At 44.8% G+C, this 23940-nt stretch overlaps 2 protein-coding genes across 8 annotated transcripts in view; one reads left to right on the top strand and one right to left on the bottom strand.

The window, feature by feature from the left end:
- Nucleotides 1-16717, top strand: part of EML6 (EMAP like 6) — an 87430-nt gene extending 70713 nt beyond the window's left edge. The window contains 18 exon segments of the mRNA XM_062489403.1: nt 3291-3305; nt 4525-4533; nt 5566-5644; nt 6637-6766; nt 7349-7447; nt 8632-8652; nt 9009-9182; nt 9861-10069; nt 10505-10662; nt 11275-11389; nt 11828-12016; nt 12977-13006; nt 13008-13201; nt 13909-14071; nt 14587-14690; nt 15723-15876; nt 16071-16171; nt 16693-16717. Coding sequence (XP_062345387.1) covers nt 3291-3305; nt 4525-4533; nt 5566-5644; nt 6637-6766; nt 7349-7447; nt 8632-8652; nt 9009-9182; nt 9861-10069; nt 10505-10662; nt 11275-11389; nt 11828-12016; nt 12977-13006; nt 13008-13201; nt 13909-14071; nt 14587-14690; nt 15723-15876; nt 16071-16171; nt 16693-16717 — 1969 coding nt within the window.
- Nucleotides 16718-19241: 2524 nt separating this feature from the next.
- The window catches only part of RTN4 (reticulon 4), a 41404-nt gene continuing 36705 nt past the window's right edge, over nt 19242-23940 (bottom strand). For all 7 annotated transcript variants that reach the window (XM_062490594.1, XM_062490593.1, XM_062490592.1 and 4 more), the window contains 4 exons: nt 22533-22602; nt 21835-21881; nt 20749-20807; nt 19242-20346 (listed from right to left, as the gene is read on the bottom strand). In XM_062490594.1, the coding sequence (XP_062346578.1) occupies nt 20304-20346; nt 20749-20807; nt 21835-21881; nt 22533-22602 (219 nt within the window). In that variant the 3' untranslated portion in view covers nt 19242-20303. The remainder of the gene's footprint in view (nt 20347-20748; nt 20808-21834; nt 21882-22532; nt 22603-23940) is intronic.

The following is a 23940-nucleotide window of genomic DNA, read 5'->3' on the forward strand; positions in this document are numbered from 1 at the left end:
AGGACAGCTGCTGCTGAGGGACAGTTTTAAAATGTCTTGCATTTGTATCAGTGCATTGTTTGGTTAAGATCATTAATCAATTGTTGTTTCTCTCTTCTCTCCCGACTTTTGTTGTTTTTTCTTCTTCCCCCTTTTCCTCCTTCCCGTTGTCTCCCTTCCTGCCCCTTGGCTGTCTCCCCTTGCCATGCCCGTGGTCAGGAGCGGGGTGCCCTGGAGAGGAGGAGCCTCGAGGGCTGGGAGCTCCCAGCGCTGCACTCCCGCTCCTTGGGATCCCCTGGCCACGGGAGGCACTGTTCCACACAAGCCAGGACACTTGTAAGCTCTGTTGTGTGTCACAGAGGAATTGTGCTGTTTTGGAAAAGGGCCGGGGTTTGAACTGGGACTATTTAAGCCAAGAATTGATGTGATGCCAAGTAACACGAGCTTGCTGATGGCTGTATTTGTGTTACTAATCTCGAAAAAAGGCAAAGACCTGTTTGCATTTGGCCTCCTACTAGCCCCTTACACATCCCCTGCATCTGCAGCTCTCCTTTAGCTCAATTTTTGACTCCACATGAACCTGGTAAATGGGAACTCCTTCAAAGCAGGTGGAATGTGTAGAAACAAAAAGCAGCGTAAGCATGTTTGTCTGGTTTTCTGTTTTCGCAGCAACATGGCTTGTCTCACTCCCCATGAATTCTGGTCTCCATTGTGGTGTTTGCCTCATGTGTAATCACATGTCCTGATAAAGTTGAAAAGTTAAAGAAATTTAATTTTCTCTCTTCAAATGTTATTCTTTACATCATTGATTTATTTAAAACAACATGAACTGACTTATATAGGCTTCTAAAATAGCCCCCAAAAGCCTTTGCTCCATTAAATGAATTACTAGATATATGGTTACAGCCTTGGTTCCTGCACCTTTACACACACACATATCTGTGGGTGCAGTGCAAAAGCTTTGAGTGTGAATCTGTGTTGTATTCGTGTATAGGTGCAGACTATTCAAAATGTATCTGGAAAAGCACATCCTTGGGTGGAGAAAATAACTTTGGGTTTATTCTGGTAGAAAGCTCCTCTCTGAGAATGAAGAGCATCTTTGGAATATTCACTTTTACTTCCTCAGCAGCATTATGTCAAGTTAATGCACCCTAAATTCATTTGACAGCTTGCTGGTTTCTTCCCAGTTGTCCCCAAGGCCTGTACACATTGTGACTGATATTTGTCAGTCCCTGCCAAGCAGCTGAACTCAGAGTCAATCCCACTGGTCCCACAGGTCAGCACAGAGCCGGCTTAAAGGGCTTCTCTGTCTGTGTGACACTTGGGGAGTACAACTGAGGGCTGCCAGTGTTGCCATGGGTTCCCAACACTTCTGTCTCTGAACCTGAGAGCTCTCTGCACTGAGGGTGATGAGGAACACTCAGCTTTTCTGAGGCCTGATGGAAAAAAGCCATGTTTCTTCTGCTTTGTCATGTAGAGGGAGGATCTGCCATATGTGATTGGTTCAGTGTTTTTTTTACACAATACAGCTTTAAAACATGCTGGAGCTTATGCAGGGAATAACAAAACAAGTGGAAAAGACTCTGTTCCTCCAGTGTGTCCAGAAAGTCCAGAGTGTGAGGGACAGCAGGGCCAGTCTGTGGTACAGGAGCTGTTTAGGGAACAACATCTCAAGGTGTTCAGAACAAAGACCCTCAGGTTCGTTCCAGTGACTGCCCTCCTTACTAATTGCTGTAGTGCTCATTTCACTGGGCACTGAGCTGGAATGACCTGGGAATGCAGTGACCAGCTGCCCTGACAGGCTATGACAGCAACTGGCCCCACCATATGTCCTGCAGTACTTTATTTTTTATTTTTTGTTTGATTTTTGGAGCATGCATCAGCACACACGTAACATTATAAATATTGCAACCATGTAAGGCTTTTTCAGTCCTTTAAAAACATCATTTACCACTGATGTTTCTCTCTAGCTCTGTTTGAGTTTTGCTCTGATCTGCTGTATTTGAGAGTAAGGTATTTTCATGGTGAATCCTGTTCTTTTTGTCGTCTTATGTGGCTACAGTGTTAAGAAAAAGCAAGAGCAGGAAAAGTTGTATGTAAAACTCTTATGTATGTTGGGATAGGAAAATCCAATGGTTTAGAATTCACAAAATTTTATAATCCCTTCTCTGGGAGGGGATTAAAAAAAAAAGCTCAAGGAGTTTTGCAGCAGTTTGGGGCACTTGGGAGTGCCCTCCTGTCACTGGTGAAGGGCACTTTTAAAAGCTGCTTTTGCATGTTTTCTGAAATGAACAGTGTATTTTTTAAACCTTGGATTTTTGCTCTGTTGCCCAACCCAACCCTTACCTTTCCTTGAATTTCACTTTCTCCTCTCAGGAGCAGTCATGCTCATGTTTGTGTAGATCCAAGTGTGTTCCCTCTCCAGTTTGCAGCCATGTAAATCCATGTCTGTCTCCCTTTTGGGCTTGAAGCTTTTCCCTACCCATTGCTGCTGGCTCAGCCTGTCACCTTCTGGGTTGCAGGACACTCCTGTCCATCTGTCCCTGCTCCAGACCTTGTTGGTCCCTTTCACATGATGCTGGAGTTCCCATGCTGCTCCCATTGGCCTTGGAGGAGAATGTTTGTGTTCTGCCCAATTTATTCCTGCTGCAGTCAGCATCTCCAGCCAGACAGCAGTTCTGGCCTGTGCCCTGGAAACAGGGGTTGCTTATATCCCCCTTCCATAGAATTTATCATAACAGTTTTTTATCTGCCTTTTCTTTTGACTTCTATTTTCCATCTAAACATATCTAGTTTTTTCCCCTCATAGTCAGGCCCAGTTCTCTAAGATCACATCTCTTTCCTGCTTCAAGGAGCTCCCCTCTTCCAAAACCCTGTTCCCTCTTGCACCCAGCCCAGCTCTTGTTGTGCCCATGTGTTGTTCTCCATCCTGGTGCTGCCTGTTCACCCCACCCCTGATTTGGGCTTCTCTCCCACCTTGGCTGGAGGGAATGTCCACTCCCATCTTTTCACACTTCTGCGTGAAGGTGATGCTGAGGCTTTGTCAGTTTGGATCTGGACCTCTGTCCCTGACTGACAACTGCGTGTCCTCAAGTGAGAACATCTTCGAGATTGACATGAGTAACAGAAACCCTCTCTGCTGTGTTCACAGTACCTAGAGAACTGAAAACCTCTATAAGATCTTATAAGACTGTGTCTTATCTTTCTTGGAGCTCCTCCATGCCATAATGTAATCTAAGCACATTGGTTTTGAATTGCTGCAAAGAAACCATTAATGTTTGTGTTATATTTTAACTTGCTTTCCTTTGGAGGCAGGGAATTGTCAAGTAAGTACTGATGGGGAGCCCAGCCAGGCCTGGATTGCTGGGAATGTGCCTTGTGGGTTGCACAGGTCCAACAGGGCACAGGGATGTAATTTGCTACAGTGCAACTTTCTTGTCTTGGCAGTGTCATCTTCTGTATCAAAACAAACTAGGTGTAGTCACAGGCTTGTTAAAAGTGAAATGACTTCTTAAAATGTTTCAAATGTGCTGCTTTCCATTTGTTTCATGAAGATGGTGATGAGGCAGTGAATGCACATGTGTGTATGTATACATGACTATGTATGTATGAATGCAGAGATCTGTGTTTTTGTGTTGTGAGTAGGTATCTATAAAAGTATCTGTGTGTCTGTCTCCAAGTTAAGCCTCATGCTTACAATCTGGTGACTATCAAGCATGTCACAGTGGTAGTGCTCTCTTGCTTTCATGAAGTATTTTGGCTTGTTCTTGTCATAAACTTCAATATTCCTAGGTAATGAAATGTGGAAATTATCCTGTTTGAAATTATACTAAAACAGAGAAAAACATAAAAGAAAGCAATTATTTTCCCAAGTGCCAGTTCAGAGGCCCTCATAAATCTGGGCTGAAATAATGAATTTATTTTGTAAGACAATTAAGTTTTGTAGTAACTTCCTCTGTCCCTTCCCTGCTGGTGACAGCACTGCTGCTTGGTCCTGCTCCACCCAGGGTCACCCTGGAGGACTTGAGTGACCTCTTTGTGAGGAAATAAAGGTACTTGTCCCAAGGCAACTCAAGGCTGTCCTGGCAGTGACTTGGCCTCCCCACAGCAACTGTGAGCTAAATTGCAGCTGAGCTGGGATAGAGAATAATCATCCATTGTGTGCAATCCCGGCAGATCTTAGGAGACTGTCAACTTCCTACATCAGCCCTGTCAGGCTCCTGAAAACAAACCAGCCATGGTATCCCATTCTGCTCCAGTGCAAAGTGTGCAGGAAGCTTGGATATAGCTTCCCTTCCCCCTCCCCCCCCCCATCCTGCAGCATCCTTAGCTCTGAGTGTGCCCAGGGATGCCAGGTGCAATGATTTGGGGTCTGTGCGCTCTTTGGTTTGTGTTTTAGTTCGTTCTGGCATGCTTGGATAGCACGTGCTGTGCCCAAGGAATGACTGCTGCGCTTTGAAAGCGCTTATGCATGAGTCTTGTGCTCAGAAGTGACTACTAAACTCTATTAAGTTTCTTGCTTGGCTTTACTTGCTGCTTTACAAGGGGATCAAGGTAACTCTCTCATTGTCTTTGTGTTGCAGGGTCACCTGCTGATATGCTTGCTGTCCTTGCTGTGCCTGAGATGCGGGTTAGACAGCTTTGCTCTGTCTCAGAGCTCAGGGTGTCCTGCTGCTCATTCCCACAGGGCTCTGTCCACTGTGCTTTCAATACCTTCCATGAAAAATCCAGCTCCAGAAAAAGCAGCTCCCTATACACAAAAGGGATTTAATTCTTCTCCAACTAATTTTTTGCAAAATGGGAATTTCTGGTAGTTGCAATCTCAGGACAGGAACAAATTTTACAGCATGTGGAATGTAATAACAAGGTCACACTTTTCTGGAATCATAAGCTCTGGGAATGCTTTCCAAATGTTCCCCTTAGCTCTGTCCCTCTTTTCCCAGCAGAATCAACAGCAGCAGCAGCAGAGGTTATCTGGCCTTAGAGACTATTTGCACAAATCAGATTTTCTTTCAGCCCGTGTTCTGCATTTGTCTCTTCAGCTACTTTTAGCAAGTGCAAAAAAGCTTTGCTGGCCTCAGTCTCCCAAATTCCCTTGGATGAATGACTTGTGCATTTAAATGCAACCATTTTATCTTTAATGTGATTTTGAGAAGATTTTATTGAAGCCAAGTCGAGGTTTTGGGACGGGGTTTCTCGGAAAAAGCAAGGCTGGGCAGAGGTCAACTGCCCAGAATTTCCCAATGTCCCAATTTCAGCTGCAGAAATTACTTCAGATCATTTCTGAAAGCACCAATTTACATCATTTCATATTCACGGATTTTCCATGTATTTCAATCATTATGATTTGGGATCTTTTGAATGGTGTATGGTTGTTTGTTCTACCACTCATCCATAAAGTCTACATCAATGTTTCTGCTCTTTCTATCAGAAAGTGCAGGATTTTAATCAGTTTTTTGTACAACTCTGAAAAAAAAAGCTCATACAGACACAACTGTCCATTTGCTACTCACACATGCTGTGGTTTTGAAGGTTGTATTTTACTTTCAAACATATTGATTGTCTCTGTTTAAATGTTCTTTTCAGGCCACCTGTGAGCAGAGCTGCTCCTCAGCCTGAGAAACTGCAAAAGAACAATGTCAACAAAAAAAAGAAACTGGTTGAGGTCAGGATTAATATCTTTTAAATTTCTTTAGAAGTAACATGCTGGGTGAAATCCACCCCTGTTTTGTTGTTCAGTGAAGGACAGGTACAATCACAGAGTATGTGTGTTCCCATGCTCCCTGCTCAATCCCAAGGGAAATACATCCAGAACCAGCACTTTGGCCCAGGAAAAGTCCTGTGTGCGATTTTGAAAGATGGAATTTGATTGTTGACTTTGAAACTTCCTTTTCTCCCCGAACAACTGGTTTGAATCCCCTCATAATATGCAGAACAAGGACTATGCTGTGATCTGTGTGGACAGTTTGCAGCACCTGTTCTGTGGCTAATTGGGATTGTTCCCAGTGAACTGTGATTGTGTTTGGGACAGCCACTAAGTAAAGCTTTAGGGCACCAAGGCAGCTCTAACAACAATCCATTAACCATCCTGGGTTCCTGGAGGAAATTTCCTTGGCAACTGCTCATTGTAAGCTGAACTTACACCTGTGATTAATGTCTTAATTACAGAGTTATTATAGCCTGCCCTGGCTGACTTTAAGGTCAGAATTTCAGAATTTATTCTGTGGAAATTTGGTTTATGAGAATGATTTTTGAAAACTCTGCAAGTATCTTTAAAATATTTGATACCCTATATAAATATTAAACTGTGATGGGAAGAGCAATAAAGTCAAACCTGTTCTGTGAGTTGTATCTGTTTAGAATGGAAATTTACAGAACCAGAACATTTACAGCCCTCTGAATAATTAAAAAGGAAAATACTAGAAGTGCAGTGCTTTAGTTGACCAGTTAAAGGTTGTTGATAGCCTCTGATAATGTTATGCCTCAATAAATGAGCAGAGTGAGGATAGCTAATTATTGTTTTGTTATTCTATTGCCTCAAAAAGGTATTTTATTTGTACTTACATAATTTAGAATTGCCCTTAAGTGGTCCACACTCTGAAATCTCCTTGTTGCTTCTTTCATTTCACCCTTGTTCTCTTTGTTTTCCTGGACCAGGAGCTGGCTTTAGACCATGTGTTTGGATACAGAGGATTTGACTGTCGCAACAACCTCCATTACCTGAATGATGGTGCTGACATTATTTTCCATGCAGCTGCAGCAGGCATTGTCCAAAACCTCTCCACTGGTAATCCCACTTGAAACAGTACTTGGAGATGAAATTGCTTTTATAAGGAAAATACTTTTGATTGAAAGTCTGAACTTTTTGATTGAAAGTCCTGGGACTTTCCCACCTTTTGAATTTTGATAAATAGCACAAAGCCACTGCAGGTGGCCTTTGGGGACTCCAGTCCTAGGACAGCCTCTGGCCTGTGGGCTGGGAAACAAGGATGGCCCCATCTGTCCTTTCTGGGCCCATTCCCCTGGGAGGGCTTTGCCTCTACTTTGCTTCCCCACTCACTGCCTCAATTCACTGGGATTTCACTGGGAAGCTTGGGCTTTCCATTGGCGGTTTTGGTGTTTCTGGCAGTCATGGTGACTGCAGGCTGATTCCCTGCATATATAAATAATTTCCCAAATACTGCTTTTGTATCCACCTCTGTGTGTTGATGCTTGTGTCCATAGTGCACTTGGGAATGGTGCCTGGAAATGAGAGCAGGGCAGCCTTAGTGGCCCCTCCATTGTACCAAGCTGCCCAAATAGTCTGTGCTTCCATGGTGGCTCTTCCCTTAGCCCTGTGATGACTGAAACATTGTCTGGATGTCATTAGGTAGCCAGAGCTTCTACCTGGAGCACACTGATGACATCCTGTGCCTGACGGTGAACCAGCACCCCAAGTACAAGAACGTGGTGGCCACCAGCCAGATCGGTATGTGGCCCCCACAGCAAAGCCTTCCTCAGTTTTCAGGGCACTGATTTATCCGGGGCTTTTCTGGGGGGGAGTTTTACTTTGCGTTTGATTTGGAAGAAGTAATCAGGTTCCAGAGTTTTCTTACTGTTTCAATTCCATCTCCAGTTGTGAGCGATTGGATTTTAGAGTTAATTGTAGTGTAATCATATTTCAGAAGGCAAGCTTTGAGAAACTGCCTAATCATCTCAGTAATCTGATTTATAGAATTCTTTCATTCTTGTGTCCAAGGCACTGTTTAGCAGTGAGGAGACAGACAGCATAATTTTCTCTGCAGGAATACAGGAGCTGTACAGAAAAGGCCAGAAACAGAGAGAGATCTCAGCAGAACTTAAGACACATACCAGGGGACAGTTGAGAGTCCATATGTATTTATGTGAATCCGTATGTGTTTATTATTTACATGGAGAGTCCTGTTAGATTCCCTGGTAGCTTCTGCAGGAGTAAACATAGCATGGGGAATGCAGGATGAGCTGTCCCAAGCCTTGAGAAGGATCTGCTGCCTCTCAGCCTAATGCTGGAATAATTAGTTTTATGGAGAAGAACGGGGTCAGAACATCTCCTCAGCTCATTCCAAAAGGAGAATGGAATACATAACTTGAGGACAGGAGTCACTTAAGGGACAGGGAATGGTAGTGACAAACACAAACCCTCTGCTGCCTGTCCTGAGTATGGTCACTGCACTGGGATGTGGAGGGAGTACCCAAACTTGCACCTGGTGCCAGAGCTGTGCAAAACGCTGATTTCTGTGACATGGAAAAGACTAAAGGCCCTTTTCTTAGGCAGCGGGAGATCAGTACTTCTGAGTTTGATTGATACTTTGTGTAACTAGAGATTCACTTCACTTTTGAATTTAATAATTTTTAAAACCTGCATGCCTTTGACATTTCTTTCAGATGCCATTTTTAAAACTTAAAAAGTCCTAAATATTGTTGCAATATTTGTGTATAAAAGCCTATACACCCCAAAAAGTTCAACAATATTCCTGCTTATTTGTTTTATTGATTTAATCCATATCCATTTCCAAGTTTTAAATTTTGTTTTCCTTCTGGTGCTGATGTTGGCACTTCAGCACAAGTCACATGACTTATTTCACCTATTGTTTTCCTTTGGTGCTTCCTCATTTGCCATTGCTCACAATGCAGGTGACATGACAGAATTACCAGGTAAGGCTGATTTGTTTGTGAATTTAGCAGAGTCCTGTAGAGTTCCTTGTTGCCTCATTGTATCTGTGTGAACCATGGATACAAGTGAAACATCTGCAGGCAATTTCTTTTGCATGAGGCTCTTCACAAATGTTATTTTGTTCTTTTAGAACTTGTCTGACTTTATGGACTCCAATGATTCCCCCCGTGTTTTGCGAGCTGTTTTGATTTCTCTTTGTTTCCCAGTAGTGCTAACCTTCAAACAAATCCAACCCCCCAACTAATGTCTGTTCAGGTTAATTGTTCTTGAAAAATGCCTGGTTTGCACTGAAGCTTCCCAAAATTAATTCTCTGTTAATGCCTCTCTCTACCCACAGGTACAACCCCCACAATTCACATATGGGATGCCATGAGCAAGCAAACCCTTTCCATGCTGCGCTGCTTCCACACAAAAGGGGTCAATTACGTGAACTTTAGTGCAACTGGCAAACTGCTGGTGTCAGTGGGAGTTGACCCAGAACACACCATCACTGTGTGGAGGTGGCAAGAAGGTAAAAACCAGGGGGAAATCCTGCTCCTTCAGCCTAACAGAGCTGTGCACAATGACTGGCTTTGCCTTTCAAGTATTTGGACTTTTGTGTCCTCACTGTGAGTACCCCAGTTAATCAGTTAAAGATGGCAAAGGGCTAGAAAAATATGAACAGGAAGGTAAGTTTTAAACACTTACTGTAAGTGGAAATGAAGGAAAGAATGGTGCTTAATGAAAAATTACATGAAATTAAGGAAAATTATTCCTTTTCTTTCCTAAAACACTTCAAGTGCTACGATGGAGATTGGCCTTTGGGAAGAAATTTCCAGAAAATAGTTATCTTTGGAAATAGTGTAGGGGAGAGGAAGAGTGCCTCAGCTCATTAGTGTGTCCCTATGCATTTTTCACCAGATGACAGCCAACATTTCTGTGTTATTTCACTGACTCAGGAGACAGACTGTGCTATGAAGGCCTCAAATCCACATTTCCTAAATCTGTGGGATGCAATGGAATAACCAGGGACTTTGGGAGCTGCATTAAGATGTTTGATATGCTAAACAGTGTTGGGATTTGCAGCTTTCAGCATCTGGGACACAGATCTCTAATCCAGTACTAGCTCAATTTATTTGATAAAATCATATCAGAACTCCATTTCTCAAGTAAAATCGGCATTGTTTTTATCCTTTCCTCATTAAACCAGGGGCTAAAGTTGCCAGCAGGGGAGGGCACCTGGAGAGGATCTTTGTTGTGGAGTTCCGCCCAGACTCCGACACTCAGTTCGTGTCTGTGGGGGTCAAGCACATGAAGTTCTGGACCTTGGCTGGCAGCGCTTTGCTCTACAAGAAAGGAGTCATTGGTTCCATGGAAGATGCCAAAATGCAAACCATGCTCTCTGTTGCCTTTGGAGCAGTGAGTTCAAATTACCTGCTACAGGATTATACAAAACCTTTGTATTAAACCTGCAAGGGTCAGTTTTCTTTGGTGAAATCCAAGCCAGTTCTTGTTAGTGAAATGTGGATTTAAAACCTGTTCACCTTGGGATCCTTCCCTGAATTTCCTGAGCACAACTGGGTGAATGTCTTCTATTTTTTTGTTCTGTTTTGTTTTGTTTTTTTTTTTACTTTGCTGGTTATTTATCTGTTTAACTTAAACTGTGGTCTGTTATTTCATGTATTTTTTTTTCTGCTAATAGTATTTGGTGTGACATGCCAGTGATACCACCAATGGTGACCAATCCAGTATGGTGGTTAAAGACTTTTAAATTTAATTTAAGGAATTCTACTTGAAGCTGAACAAAAATGGTGAGGTATCTGCTGTATCAGAGATTGCTGCTGTCTGTTGCAGAATAACCTCACATTCACTGGTGCCATAAATGGAGATGTCTACGTGTGGAAGGATCATTTCCTGGTCAGGCTGGTGGCCAAGGCTCACACAGGACCAGTGTTCACCATGTACACAACTCTGCGTGATGGGCTCATTGTTACTGGAGGGAAGGAGAGGCCGTAAGACACAGGATCTTCCTAAAGTGCCCAACTTGTGTCTCTCGTGTGCTTTTTGTTTTCATTATTTACCCAGCACCCCAGAGATAAACAGTCTCTGTGCTGCAGCAATTTGGTTCTCAGTTTTGCACAGCCAGCCCAGGTGGCTTAGTAAGTGAAGGACTAAAGGGGGATACTTGAGGGTCACAGTTGCACATGTGGCAGCAGGGACATGCTGAACCTCTTTGAGATTGATCCAAACACCTGGATAAGCTTTTATTGCCTGAGTGCCTGCCAAAAGTGGAGTTTACTTAATTTGTTAGTTCTGTCAAACTACAGACAGCCTCTCCCAGTGGAGATGCTGCGGGTCTTGGGATTACCACAAGAAACAGATTTGCCAAGAAACAGAGATTTGAGATAAAAGGCAAGAGAGCAGCTTGGTTTGTACAAATTCTGGTGCTGTTTAAAACATGAAGTGTTAAAGCATTTAATTTTTTATTATTTACTCCCCATTGCCCAATAATGAGGTGTCTTGATACAGAGTGGAGGGTGGGTCAATGCATGTTTTGTGATTTAGGCAGAGAAATACTGGTGGGATTCCCATGTAACCAGGTTAACAGCAGGCCTCCTTTGCAGCACGAAGGAGGGGGGAGCAGTGAAGCTGTGGGACCAGGAGATGAAGAGGTGCCGAGCCTTCCAGCTGGAGACCGGGCAGCTCATCGAGTGTGTGCGCTCTGTGTGCCGGGGCAAGGTGAGAGCAGCTGCTCCCTGAGCTTCTGCTTGTTCCTTAAAGTCACAAAACCCCACTGGGGGTTACTGAGAGACTCTGGGTTTGGGTAAAGTGGAACACACTAGAAATAACGGAGCCATTTGACTTGCTGCAGCCACTTTCGTCTGTGTTTGGATTGTAAATGAGAAAGGAGCAGTGATGCTGCTCAGAATGGGACCTGTCCAGCTCCAGGAATGGTCTCCATTTCTTTTTGCCCAGAAATCTGACACACTGCTTGATAACAACAACACTGAGGAACGCTGGTTTATATTTCCAATCAAGCAGCCATTAACCAATTACAAACTTAACCTGTTAATGCTTTTTCCAAGTATTTGCCAAGGAAGCTCTGGCAGGCTAAACCATGGCATTTACTGTTACACTGACCACCCCTCTCCACTCCTTTTCTTTGGCTACAAACAGGGGAAAATCTTAGTGGGAACAAAAGATGGAGAAATCCTTGAAGTAGGAGAAAAAAATGCTGCTTCAAACTTGTTAATTGACTGTCACATGGAAGGGGAAATCTGGGGCTTGGCAACTCACCCCTCCAAAGACGTATTTATCTCTGCAAGCAATGATGGAACAGCAAGGATCTGGGACCTGTTGGACAAAGTGAGTAGCTTGAATGTAAAAGTATGTGTTTAAAAATGAACGTTTTATCCAAGCATCTATTTTTCCAGTTGTGCCTTTGAGCAGCCCTTGAATGAGAGCAAGGTTCTGCCTCTGTCCTGAGCAGATTTTGGTCTTGTTTGGCCCCAGTTCTTTCCTGGCTGTCCCACAGCCAGCACTCCCAGAGGAATGCAGGGATTCACCAGTACACACCTGCCCATGGAGTGCCTCTTGTTGTGCATTGCTTATTTTGATCTAAATCTGCAGACTGGGGGACCAAAGGAAGCATTTTAATTCAACTTTGCCAGTGTGGGTGACACAGACTGTGCTGTCACACATACACAGCCCCAGCCCATCATTCCACCTTCCTGGCAGGCATGGCTCCCTCCTCTTCAGAGCCTTCCTTTGCAACTTTGCATGTTGCCTCAGGGATTTTTCCAGGTCAAATTGACTAACAACCATTTAAAAAAAACAACAAATTAAAAAAAAAAACCACCAAAAAAGTTTTTGCTCATTTTGACCAGCATAAACCTTCTCAAAAGCTTGTTACCTGAGCTAACAGGAATAATTTTTAATGAGGAAAATTAATATATTATAAAAACAATCAGCTAGGTGAAAATGCAAGAGCTTTCTAGGATATTTCTACATATCAAATGAAACAGGAAAGCTCTGTGCCAATCAGCAGTTGTTGAAGACGTCAAAGTCACCTTTGAAACAAATTGGGAAATAGATTTTTCAGCTTGTTCTGTTAAATAATCTTTTTTCTGCTGTGAAACTGGATGTCAGTCTACAAAATAATGCAAACGTGAACCCCCTATCTCAACCACATTTCTATTTTGAAATCTGATCAATGACATATGCCTGGTGGGATGCGAGTCTGGGTGTGATATTTCAGGTTTATGTTTAGAGGGAAATAGAGCCAATTTGGTTTTAATTAAGCCAGTTTCACTTTGTGTTTGGAAGCTGTCGGGGTGCTGGGGAGGCGTGAGCCTGTTTTTTGCCTGTTTCCCTGCAGAAGCTGGTGAACAAGGTGAGCCTGGGACACCCCGCGCGCTGTGCTGCATACAGCCCTGATGGTGAGATGGTGGCCATCGGCATGAGGAACGGGGAGTTTGTCGTCCTGCTGGTCAACAGCCTCAAGGTCTGGGGCAAGAAGCGGGACAGGAAGTCTGCAATTCAGGACATCAGGTATGAGGTGCTCAAAATCCACAGCCCTGGCGCAAGGAAAAGGCCATCGAGTGCCAAGTGGGTTTGCACAGGTTTTGTAAGTCTGTGTTTGTTGAAACCTGTGTGAGCTGGTGAAGGGCACTTCAGGGTACCATAGGGTGGTGGTGCTTTAATTCCATTACAGCCACACTGCACAGCTGTAAATATGGGAATTGGTTCTCCAAGTTGTACTTCCTGTTGCTGGCTCCCAGAAGATTAGTGTTGCTCTGCCATGGTTTTATGCAATATTAATGCAATATTAACATCATTTAACCACAAACAATACAGAACACAGTCATGGAATGGCCTAGCTTGGAAGGGACCTAAAAGCTTATCCCATTCCACCCCCTGCTGTGGGCAGGGACACCTTCCACTATCCCAGCTTGCTCTAAGCCACATCCAACCTGGCTTTGGACATTTGCAGTGATGGGGCAGCCACAGCTTCTCTGGGAAACCTGTGTCAGGGCCTCACCACCCTCACAGGGAACAATTCCTTCCCAATATTCCATCTCACCCTCTCCTCTGTCTCTTTCTTAAGCATCAAGTTTTGGTTTGGGTTCAGTCTTGCTGTTGATAGATTTCTTGCATTTTCCCTTTTAAAAAGTTACTGTCATGTTAGTGTGAGAGGCAAAAGCAAATCTTGCGCCAACACAGCCAGTGACATCTCTACTCTATGTTTTATTGCCTAGGATCAGCCCAGATAACAGGTTTTTGGCAGTGGGCTCACAAGAACATACTGTGGATTTTTATGATCTCACTCAAGGCACAACCCTAAACCGAATCGGCTACTGCAAGGACATTGCCAGTTTTGTCATCCAGATGGATTTCTCTGCAGACAGCAGGTACATCCAGGTATGTCTGGGAGAGCGCCCAGAGTGCTCGGGTTTATTGTGCCACCATAACGGAATGGAGGCTCCAGTCGTGCTAAGGGCAAAGCATTATCCCAGGTCAGTGGAATGGGTATAATGCTGAAAAATGAAATGTGGATTATAACCATATGAAAGCAGTTCTCTTCCTCCCTGAGGCTGGGATGTATGTGATAGCTGGGTTAATCTATTTTAATTCAACTGTTAATTTGAATGGGGTTCCTTCAGAAATGTTTCTGATTTGGTAAAGTAGGTTGAGATAAAGTATAGAAGTGAGAGAAAATTCATCAGCTCTACACGTGAATATCTCCTCCCATCATTATCCTGTAATATTGTTATTCCTTTATGTGGCATGTGATGAATTCTAGATATTGATTGAAAAAAGAGAAATGTTATCCTAGATGTTTAATTTCTGGTAAAACCTGGTAAGACTGCTGGAAATCTTAAAGAAAATTATGTATTTATAGCAGAGCTTCTAGGTTTTTCCTTTCCCACTTTCAGGTATCCACAGGTGCCTACAAGCGTCAAGTTCACGAGGTGCCACTGGGAAAGCAAATCACAGACCCTGCTGTCATAGAGAAAATCACCTGGGCCACGTGGACCAGGTAACACCCAAGAACAGCATGGGGCCAGCACCGGGATCAACTCACAGGTTTGGCTTTGTAAATGCTGAGATGTCCCCAGGGCCTGGAAAACCTATGAGGGCCCCCAGGTTCTGCTTCCAGAGCTCCATCTGACACCCCTGGGGTTTTACACTCAGCTGTGGCTGTTTGGTGGCTGTAGTAATTAGTGCTGTTAATTACACCGGGGGCTGACACAGAGCCACAGTGGTTCATTGCCACTCATCCCAGGCCCCTCACATGGCTGTGGGCCACTGCAGGCAGCCTTGTCCCCACATGAGCAAACAGCAGCAGCATGGAAGGCCTGGAAACATGCACTGATTGTATTAAGGAGTTGTAAGTGCCATTAAAATGTATTTCCTGACGTGGATGAACACAGGAACCTGCCCCTAGCATTTCAGAATTGTGGCTGTGCTCTTCCTGCAAGAAGTGGGACAGGCCAAAGGCACAACTGACAGTGGGTGAAAACCAGGCAGGGCTGGGAGAAGGTAAATGAGAATCCTCCTACTCTGACTGCTCTGCTTGCAAAAAATCTGCTACAAATTCCCCATTTCAGAGGACTCCTGACAGTGTTGGGCGGAGGCAAATGCCTCTGGCAGTGACTCTGTGGGCAAATTATTACAGAGAACTGAAGCCAGTGGCAGAACACCTATTTCTGAGGATGAGTCAACATCCAGGCAAGTTCCTCTCATTCAGGAATTCATGGCTGAGGGAACAGAGATGCTGGGGGGGGAAGGCTCGCAGAAACCAGAGCTGCACAAGGTGCTGGTGTAGAATGATGCTAGTGGTTTCAAACCTAAGGATTAATGGATAGAGATTCCTTAAGAATCACAGAAAAATGATGTATTAGTGTGATGGTCTCCATGATGAGCTCAGGGCAATCATTTAGATGGGACAGTTTTATTTTAAATGCAATTTTTTGTTACTGACCTATGTTGGCTCTGCACCCTGTGGAAGAGCAGCAGCAGGTTAAGTCTTATGGTCTAATGCATTTTATTTACCTTGATTTTGGAACAGCATTCTTGGAGATGAAGTCATTGGGATCTGGCCACGAAATGCAGATAAAGCAGATGTCAACTGTGCCTGTGTGACCCACGCTGGCCTGAACATAGTCACAGGAGATGACTTTGGGCTGGTCAAGCTGTTTGACTTCCCATGCACAGAGAAATTTGTAAGTGCCTGTTTTATTTTCCCCTGAGCAGCTTTTGCTTTTCCTAAACCCTTCAGCACTCAGTGTTACAGCACCCAACCAGCATGGTCCCTCCACGGGCAGCTCCCAGGGAGTGAAAAGGCCTCAGGGTCAGGATGGCTGTGGGCACGGAGCTTTGCCTGGAGCCATCCCTGAGCTGTTGCCCTGTCCCATAGGCCAAACACAAGCGGTACTTTGGGCACTCAGCGCATGTCACCAACATCCGCTTCTCACACGACGACAAGTTTGTGGTGAGCACCGGAGGGGACGACTGCAGGTAACTGGGGCTGAGACTGGGGCAGTCACATACACATACACAGGGAGTGGGACACAGCCACATCAGTGTGCACACACACCACACAGCCACACTAACATGATCCACACAGAGACATACCCCCCCACACACACACTGCACAAACACAGTGTCTGCACACACAGCAGCCATGGATACACACAGAGCACACACGTAAAGATACAGAGACACAGACTCATACACATGCAGACACAGCACACACACACAGTGCACAGACACTGCCCAGAGCACACGCAAAGACAGACACACAGCGCACACACATGCATGTTGTACATAGTCACGGACACATAAACTGTGCGCACACACACAGTACACAGACAGTGCTCACACTGCAGACAGCAGATACACAGTGCACATACATTGCGTATACACAGAGCAACAGTGTGCACAGAGTGTACTCCACACACCCAATGTGTTTATTTTTCCCTCCTGTCTCATTGGGCCATGCCAAAGGCCAATCCCTGCTGTCCCTCCTGTCTCTGCAGTGTGTTCGTGTGGCGATGCCTCTGAGGAGCCTCTGGCTGCTGTTGTCCTGCCCCAGCGAGGGCTGTGCTGGCCAAGGACAGCTGGGAATGCCCCCACCCCCCTCCCCCACCCCAGCTGCAGGAATCCCAGCCCTGCTGCAGGTTGACATTTCCAGATCGCTCATCCCAACTTACCAGGAGGGAATGGAAGCTGGCATTGGGAAGCCTGACGCCCTTGCAAAGGAATCTGAAGTTTGAAGGGTAACCTGGGGATCCCAAAGGAATGAACAGTTCACTCGCAAAGCTGCTTTTGCCTAATACTGTGTTGTTCAAACCATGTCTGAAAAGGGAGAAAACGCTGACAAAATGCCCTTTAATTTCCAAATTTGTGGCTTGAAAAAAGTTCAAAAAGTGGGCAGATTTTAACCACACCTGCTTAAAACTCCAATTGGGTGCACTCAGTAAAACTGGGAGCATTTAATGAGCAGACTGCAGATGGGGGGGAGGTCACCCTTCAGCTTTCATTAATTGAAGGAGCAAAGTATACTTTTTTTTAAGTCCATTTTATTTTTAAATATATATATTTGGCAGAATTTTCTATCCATGAAGTGCCTTGGAACAATTTTCTAGTAGTTTGGGCTGCAGCCTTGGCTCCTCCCACCTGCTTTCCACACACGGTGCTATGATTCTGACCCAGAGGCTAAACCATTCTCACCTTTTCCAGCTGCGTACTTACATTATCCCTGTTTTCTGCTTTTGGTTTTTAATACCTTCACAAGTGAATTCCCCACTGGCTCTGTGCTGTCAGAAGGCCAAAGGGATGGCATTCCTGCTCCTGGGCAGCTGCTCCTGCAGCCAGCAGAGCAAGCTAACTCCAACAGTGAGTGAGAGGAGACGGTTTGGACAGACTTGGTTCAAGACGTTTTAACACCAAGATGGAGGGACTCATTCCCCAAGTGTTCCTGCATGCTCCCCATTTCTGGGAAAATGTGCTTTACACTCCTACAAGCAGTGGCCAGCCAGAATCTCGGCCTGGTGGGAAAGCCTCCATCAATCCCTCATTCCTTTTCTGGATGGGAATCCTTGGAATGTCCCTATAGCAGGGCTGTGTGTACCCTCCAGCCAGTCCCTGCTGCTTGTAAGCAAAATATAAATTCCCTGGTACTTTTATTTAGGAAAAGCTCATCCTGGCTGACTCTGGGCTTTTCTCCCTAGCTTGTGCTCTTCCTCATACCACAGAGCCCCTTGTCCTGGCCTGGGGGACAGCTGAGATCAAAGGAGAGCTGCCTCCACAGGGGAACTGGAAGCATGGACAGATATTCCCAAAAGGCAACCCAAGCCCTTCACTATCTGTTAGAACATTTTGTCAAAATCAAAAACTCACAGGACTCAAGTGGAATTGGAAAGTTTAAAAAGGAATAGCAAATATGGGCAATGTCAAAATATGAATTTAAGCTATTTAAGATTCTGGGCATGGAACAACATCCATATTTTGAAATTACCTTTCTTAATTAAAAGAAATAAAAGGCCAAAATGAAACATTTAGACTTACATTTAGTCTCAGAAAAGCAATAGTTCTTTAGTCCCAGTTCAGGACAATAGGATTTTGAACTCTGGAACCTTCCTGCCAGTCCATTTCTGCTGCCCACTGCACAGAAAAGTAGCAAAAACATCCCATTAAAGGAGTGGATTCCCGTCTGTTTAACACACAAAGTGCTTCAGCAACCTCAAAGAATCACTTTTTTTACAACTGAATTTATTAATGCCTTATATGACTATACAGCAGAGCAGTTTGTCAGATACACAGTACGAGTCCCTGTGCAGTCTTTTTTTTAAAGAAACCTTTGGGATCAAATCCTGTTCTGTCAGGTGGTGCCAGCAGTAAGCACCTATGCCTGTGCTGTAACCACTCATCTTTGCCTTCCTTCCACGTTGATTGTATCCCAAATAAAACCAGTTGCCTGGCAGAATGAATTAATCAACAGTGATGTGAGAAGTATCTTCAAGCAATAGTGTCTGTCAGGAAAACCACACACTTACAGTTTGGATGTTTCTATGGTCTGGCTTCCTGTATAAAATGCTCAAAAGTAATGCTGTATCTTACTGTAAACTGAAATATTAATGCATGAATTTCTATTTTTCAATATGGTCAAGATGCCATTCATTCAAAATCTGCATCTCAAAATAAATTTGTACACAAGTTTTCAATGTCCAGCTCTTAATCAGAATCAACACATTGACCTGGAAAGATTAGTGGGATTTATTTCCTTCAAACCTGAAATGGCATCAACCTTTCCTGTCTCAAAAATCCAAGAACCCAACACCCGCTGGAGCTCCCTGGGACACTGGAGATGGCCCTGGGCAACTCCTTCACACTGCAGAGAGACAAGGGACTGTGACAAACCCACCCTGCAGCACGCTCTGCTTGGACACTACTGCCACCACCATGGACAATGGATATTTATCACAATGAACTTCAAATAAACACAAATATATTAAACTTGCCTCAAGAAAGCCAAATACCAGTATTAGTTTATTTCTATAAGCTTTATTGATACTTGGGGTTTTGAGGTTGGTTTTGGGGGGTTTTTTTGCCTTTTTTTGTTGGTTTTTGTTTGGTTGGTTTTTTTTACATTTCACAATGCATTCCACAGACTTAGTTCAGTACAGCTCAAACTGCACGTGTATAAATTTTCACTTATCATTTCTTGCATGACAGGACAGGGCTTTAAGTTTCCAAACACCATTTGCAGCATTAGATACTCGGTCCACAGATTATCAGAGTCTGAGCGCTGGAGAATTATTTGCTCAAGATCAACTACTGTATGTTTGTGCAACAAAGTGTATGCTGTAATTTTCTTTTACTCTACGTGGAGGTTCTTTGTTCATTTTTCTTTTGTTGCTTCCAACAGATGCCAGTGTTTACAGAGACTTTAGTTTCTCAAGCTTGTGTGCTCTGGAGCTCATCCAGGCCTTAGTCAGTTCTCTGAAGTACAAAACACTGTGGAGCAGCTGAAAGAGCTAAGCTTTGTGAAACACACACACACACACACACACACACACACACACACACACACACACATATATATATATATACACACATATATATATATATGCAATTGATAAAACAATAAAATCACAATACAGCTATACTCAAACCAAAAAGGCAAGATTTTTCAAAACTTGCTAAACTGGTATATTCCTCTAAAACATCTCATTTTAGAAAATCTGCATCAATCTACACAGACCATACACAGTGCACAAACTGGGAAGTATTCTCCTCTGCCCCACCTGCTCTACACCTCCAGCACGCAGCAGGAACTACCTCTGATGAAGCAAATGTACAGCTGTCTCAGTCATTTGTATTAGCCAGTACTGCACACAGGATAAGGAAAGATGATTAGTTTTAGATCCATACAAAGCAGCTTACAATACTTAAGATGATGAAACACATGGCAGTCAAAACAGTTATTTTTCCTCAAACACTGCGTTGCTAAAAAATAAAGATCTGTGAAATTGCACTGCAATGTCAAGGGGTTTGCTATTCCCTGACCCTCCCCGTGGAAATCCATTGAATATTCTTCCCCCTTAAAAGATGAACTTCCTATTGATAAGTTGCTTCAGGCTTTTTCTTACTCAGTTTTGCGCTTCAACCCAGGGATCTTTGCTTGGATCCTGCAAGAGGAGAAGTATGAAAGTAACTTTGAGTAACAGACAAAAAACAAAAGGTTAAACAGAGTCTTAGAAACAGCAACATGTGAAAAGAACCCTCACAACACAGCTTTATACTCCGCCCAATGGAACTGCTGAGCTCCTCCTCATTTCCCCCCCCCCCCTAAATTGCACCTGCTGAGGGGCTCAGATATCACTAATGGGTTGAAATACACAGATTTCTATTAGAAATAAGAGGCCCATTTCAATGCAGCATCAGCAATAAAGGAGCTCATTTCCTAACTAGTCCAGAGTTAGAGACTTTTTCCCTCCTTGGCCTGGCACATGGAAGAACACATTAGTCCTAGACAGGAGTGCCACTTGTACCAGGAGCTATCATCAGTACCAAGGAAAAGAAATACCCACTTTGCCATGGCATCTTTGACATTCTTGTTTGCAAGTCCCAGGTAATGGTCGATTTGGGCCTGGAATTAAAGCAGACAGAAGTTACAGCCCAGCTGCCCCTCTGCAGCCTGGCTGAGTCCCACAGAGCTCAGGGTGAAGTGGGAGCTCAGCCAGGGGTATTTCCCAGATGCCAGAACTCCAGGAATGCACCCACCGGAGCGCACAGTGGGCAAATCCCCAAAGGAATCAATCCCTGGCTTCTCCCTGGTCCATCAAGCCCCAGCTGTGGGTGCAGGGCTGGGTCCCTCTGGGCCCCACAGAGCAGCAAAGCTGCTTAGCTGGGCTGGGCAACCAGCTTAGGCTGCAGCCCAGCCAGAGGATTGAGCAGTTTCGGCTAAGCCCCACACACTGTCCCTGCTCCTGCCTTCGGGCTCCAGGGCTCCCCTTCCCTGGGGAGGAGGAGCCTGGGCAGGATGAGGCTCTGCCATCTGCTCCTGCCTCCCCCAGTCTCAGCCCAGCCTTGTTGTTGAGAGAGGAGACAAATGGCTGAGCCAGAGCTGGCTCCCCCATCCTGTGCAGTGACTTGCCCAAGACAGGCCTGGCCATAATTTAATCACAAGCATTGTACATTGGCTCCTTCCTCCCTCCTCCTTTTACATGGGTGTCTGCTCCCAAGAGCAGCACTGGGCTGGGCAAAGCAGCTCTCACCTCCTGTTTTTGCCAGGGCTACAAATTCCACAGAGCTTTGGGAAACCAATCCTGAATATCAACTCCAAAAAGTACAGCAGGATTAACACACCATGCCCAGTGCTGCTCCAGTCCTGACCAAAGCTGGGCCAGCAGAAGAGGCCTCCAAGTTCATCAGGCCTTTTCCAGATGGTTAGCTGGGGAAACCTCTTCTTCCACCAAGAAACAAAAGGGAAAGTATGCACAGTCTGAACTTCAAACTGAACTAGCCTTCCCTGGCTCTGGCTCCTGGGTAAAGGCCTATTTTTAAAGGCTTTAAATATTTCAGAAGACAAAAATTAACTTAAATTATTTGTTTCTGGTTTATCTTCAACAGAGTTGATTTTATGAAATGTTTAATGAATTCTATTAAACACTTACCTGATGTCTCTCATAAATAACAGGAACACTGAAGAGCGAAATCAAAGCTGGAAAAGAGCACATCAAAAGTATAAATATTGACAATAGGGAAGGTGCTCAGGCAGAACAAGGACTAGTTTCCACACCTTGATATGTCTTGCAAAAAAGGTACAAGAAAAATGAGTAACTAAGACCCATGCACCAACTGTTGGTCAGTAAATTCCTTGTTAAGGAGAGTCTGAGCTGTTCTCCAGGTCTCACTGACAGTACAGTAAGTCTGGTCACAAGTCACTTTTTCACTGTGGGTTATGCAAATTCTTCCCAAGGGCTGCTCAGGCATCAGTTGGTTCTGACACCTGAAGCCAGCCTGCTCTAGCATATAAGAAATTAAATCCTGCAGTGGGACATGGCCACAGCAGATCCTGCACCTCCTCCAAAGTCCCAGCACAGCAATGACATTCAGGGCAGGCTAAACCTGACAAGGACAAGCACAACAAATTTGCCTATAAATTGTGTAATGGCTGCAATCTCAAAGGAATGCAACAACACAACCTCCAAATGACCTGTTCTGCTATTAAAAAAAAAAAAAAAAAAAAAGGAACAACCTAAAAGTGCAACATCTTAGGGCTACGGGATCAGCCTCCCCATGTTGACCAGACCCCACTGCTTTGCCAAGGCTATTTGGTGTGCCAGGTGTGTAACACAAGTCAAACACTTACCCAGGATCAGTAATGTCAGACCATTGAACAAGGCACCAACATAAGTGAAAACCCACATCAACACTGCGAACTGCAAGGGAAAAAGAGCCCATCAGCACCCAGGCTGTCCAGGTGCCCAGAACACCCCCCAGATACAAATACAAACTGACCATCCCCAAAGTGCACTTCACCCTTGTACAGCCCCTGTAACCAGAGTTGGGCGATGAGATAGTTGAAGGATTCAGTAACGGGATACCTCCTGCAACCAGGTCATGGGGCTGAATGCAGCCCGGGTCAGCGGTGCCCAAACACTGCCCTGTGTATTCCCAGGGCACTGCCAATTCCATGGGGAGGAATGAGGGCAAACAGTTCCTACCTCCCATCCTCCAGAGAGGGGACTGGCCAGTCTAAGAGAGGCCAAAGGGCTGGTGCATGACACAACCAGAGAGAAAGGAGGTCACACGTATGTGGTGGCCCTGTTGGCACCTGAGTGTCCACCCACCTGCCCAGCCATGCTCTGACCAGACTAGGCAGAGGCTCTGTCACATCAGGAAAAGCCTGTCTGGAAAGAAACAGGGTAACAGGGTAGGGTAGGCTTGATTTATCTTTTCTCCTTCAAAAACCCCAAAGGCACTTTGGATATTAAAAAATTTAGGAACAAGAGGAGTGAAAAGTGCTCTAACATGGAAGATGGCTCCAGGTCACAGCCAAGCTCAGAAGCAAAGGCATCCCTAAAGCCCCACACTGCCACCACTGCTGGCTCCCTGTTGCAGTTCCATTCCCCCTCCCTGCTGACAGCATTTGTCCAGCTCCTGGTGGGACACAGGCTGCATTTCCCAGCGCCACACAAAGGTCTGCCCACATTTAGTGCCAGGTGGAGTGTCCCAGGCAACCTCTGACCTATAGCAGTGGGAGGGGAATCAGGGCTGCCAGCGCTATTTCAGGGTAGGATTCCTCCCGAGGAAAATCAGCTTTCTTCTAGAGTTGCAGGGCTGCTGACGAGCTGAGCAGCAGCCAGGAACAGCAGCGTTCCCAAGGTTTATTCCTTGCTTTGCACAGAGCAGACTCTCCCAGCCATGGTCAGCTCAGCACATGGGGAAGGGCTGGCACAGGCACCAGGAGGGCAAACCTGGGCACAGTCAACAAACCAAGACAGAAACACTCCCAGCAGCAGGAGCTGCACGCAAGGAAAGGATGGGTACAAAGTGCTGGCAAGGAAAATAATGCATGGTTGCAGAACTATGGGTGTGAGCCAGGGCTCCTCAGCCAAGGTACTCTGAACTTACATATCCCAACATCCAATTTTAGCTTATCAAAAGAGGTAAAATATCCAAACCAAACAAAATCAACAGCCAGCAACGAGATAAGGGCACTGACAGTCAACGCAAATTTAATTCCATGACCCCTGCAACAAAATCAACTTCAAGAG

The sequence above is a fragment of the Cinclus cinclus genome, chromosome 3 (genome assembly GCF_963662255.1).
Source record: "Cinclus cinclus chromosome 3, bCinCin1.1, whole genome shotgun sequence".
NCBI classification, from domain to species: domain Eukaryota; kingdom Metazoa; phylum Chordata; class Aves; order Passeriformes; family Cinclidae; genus Cinclus; species Cinclus cinclus.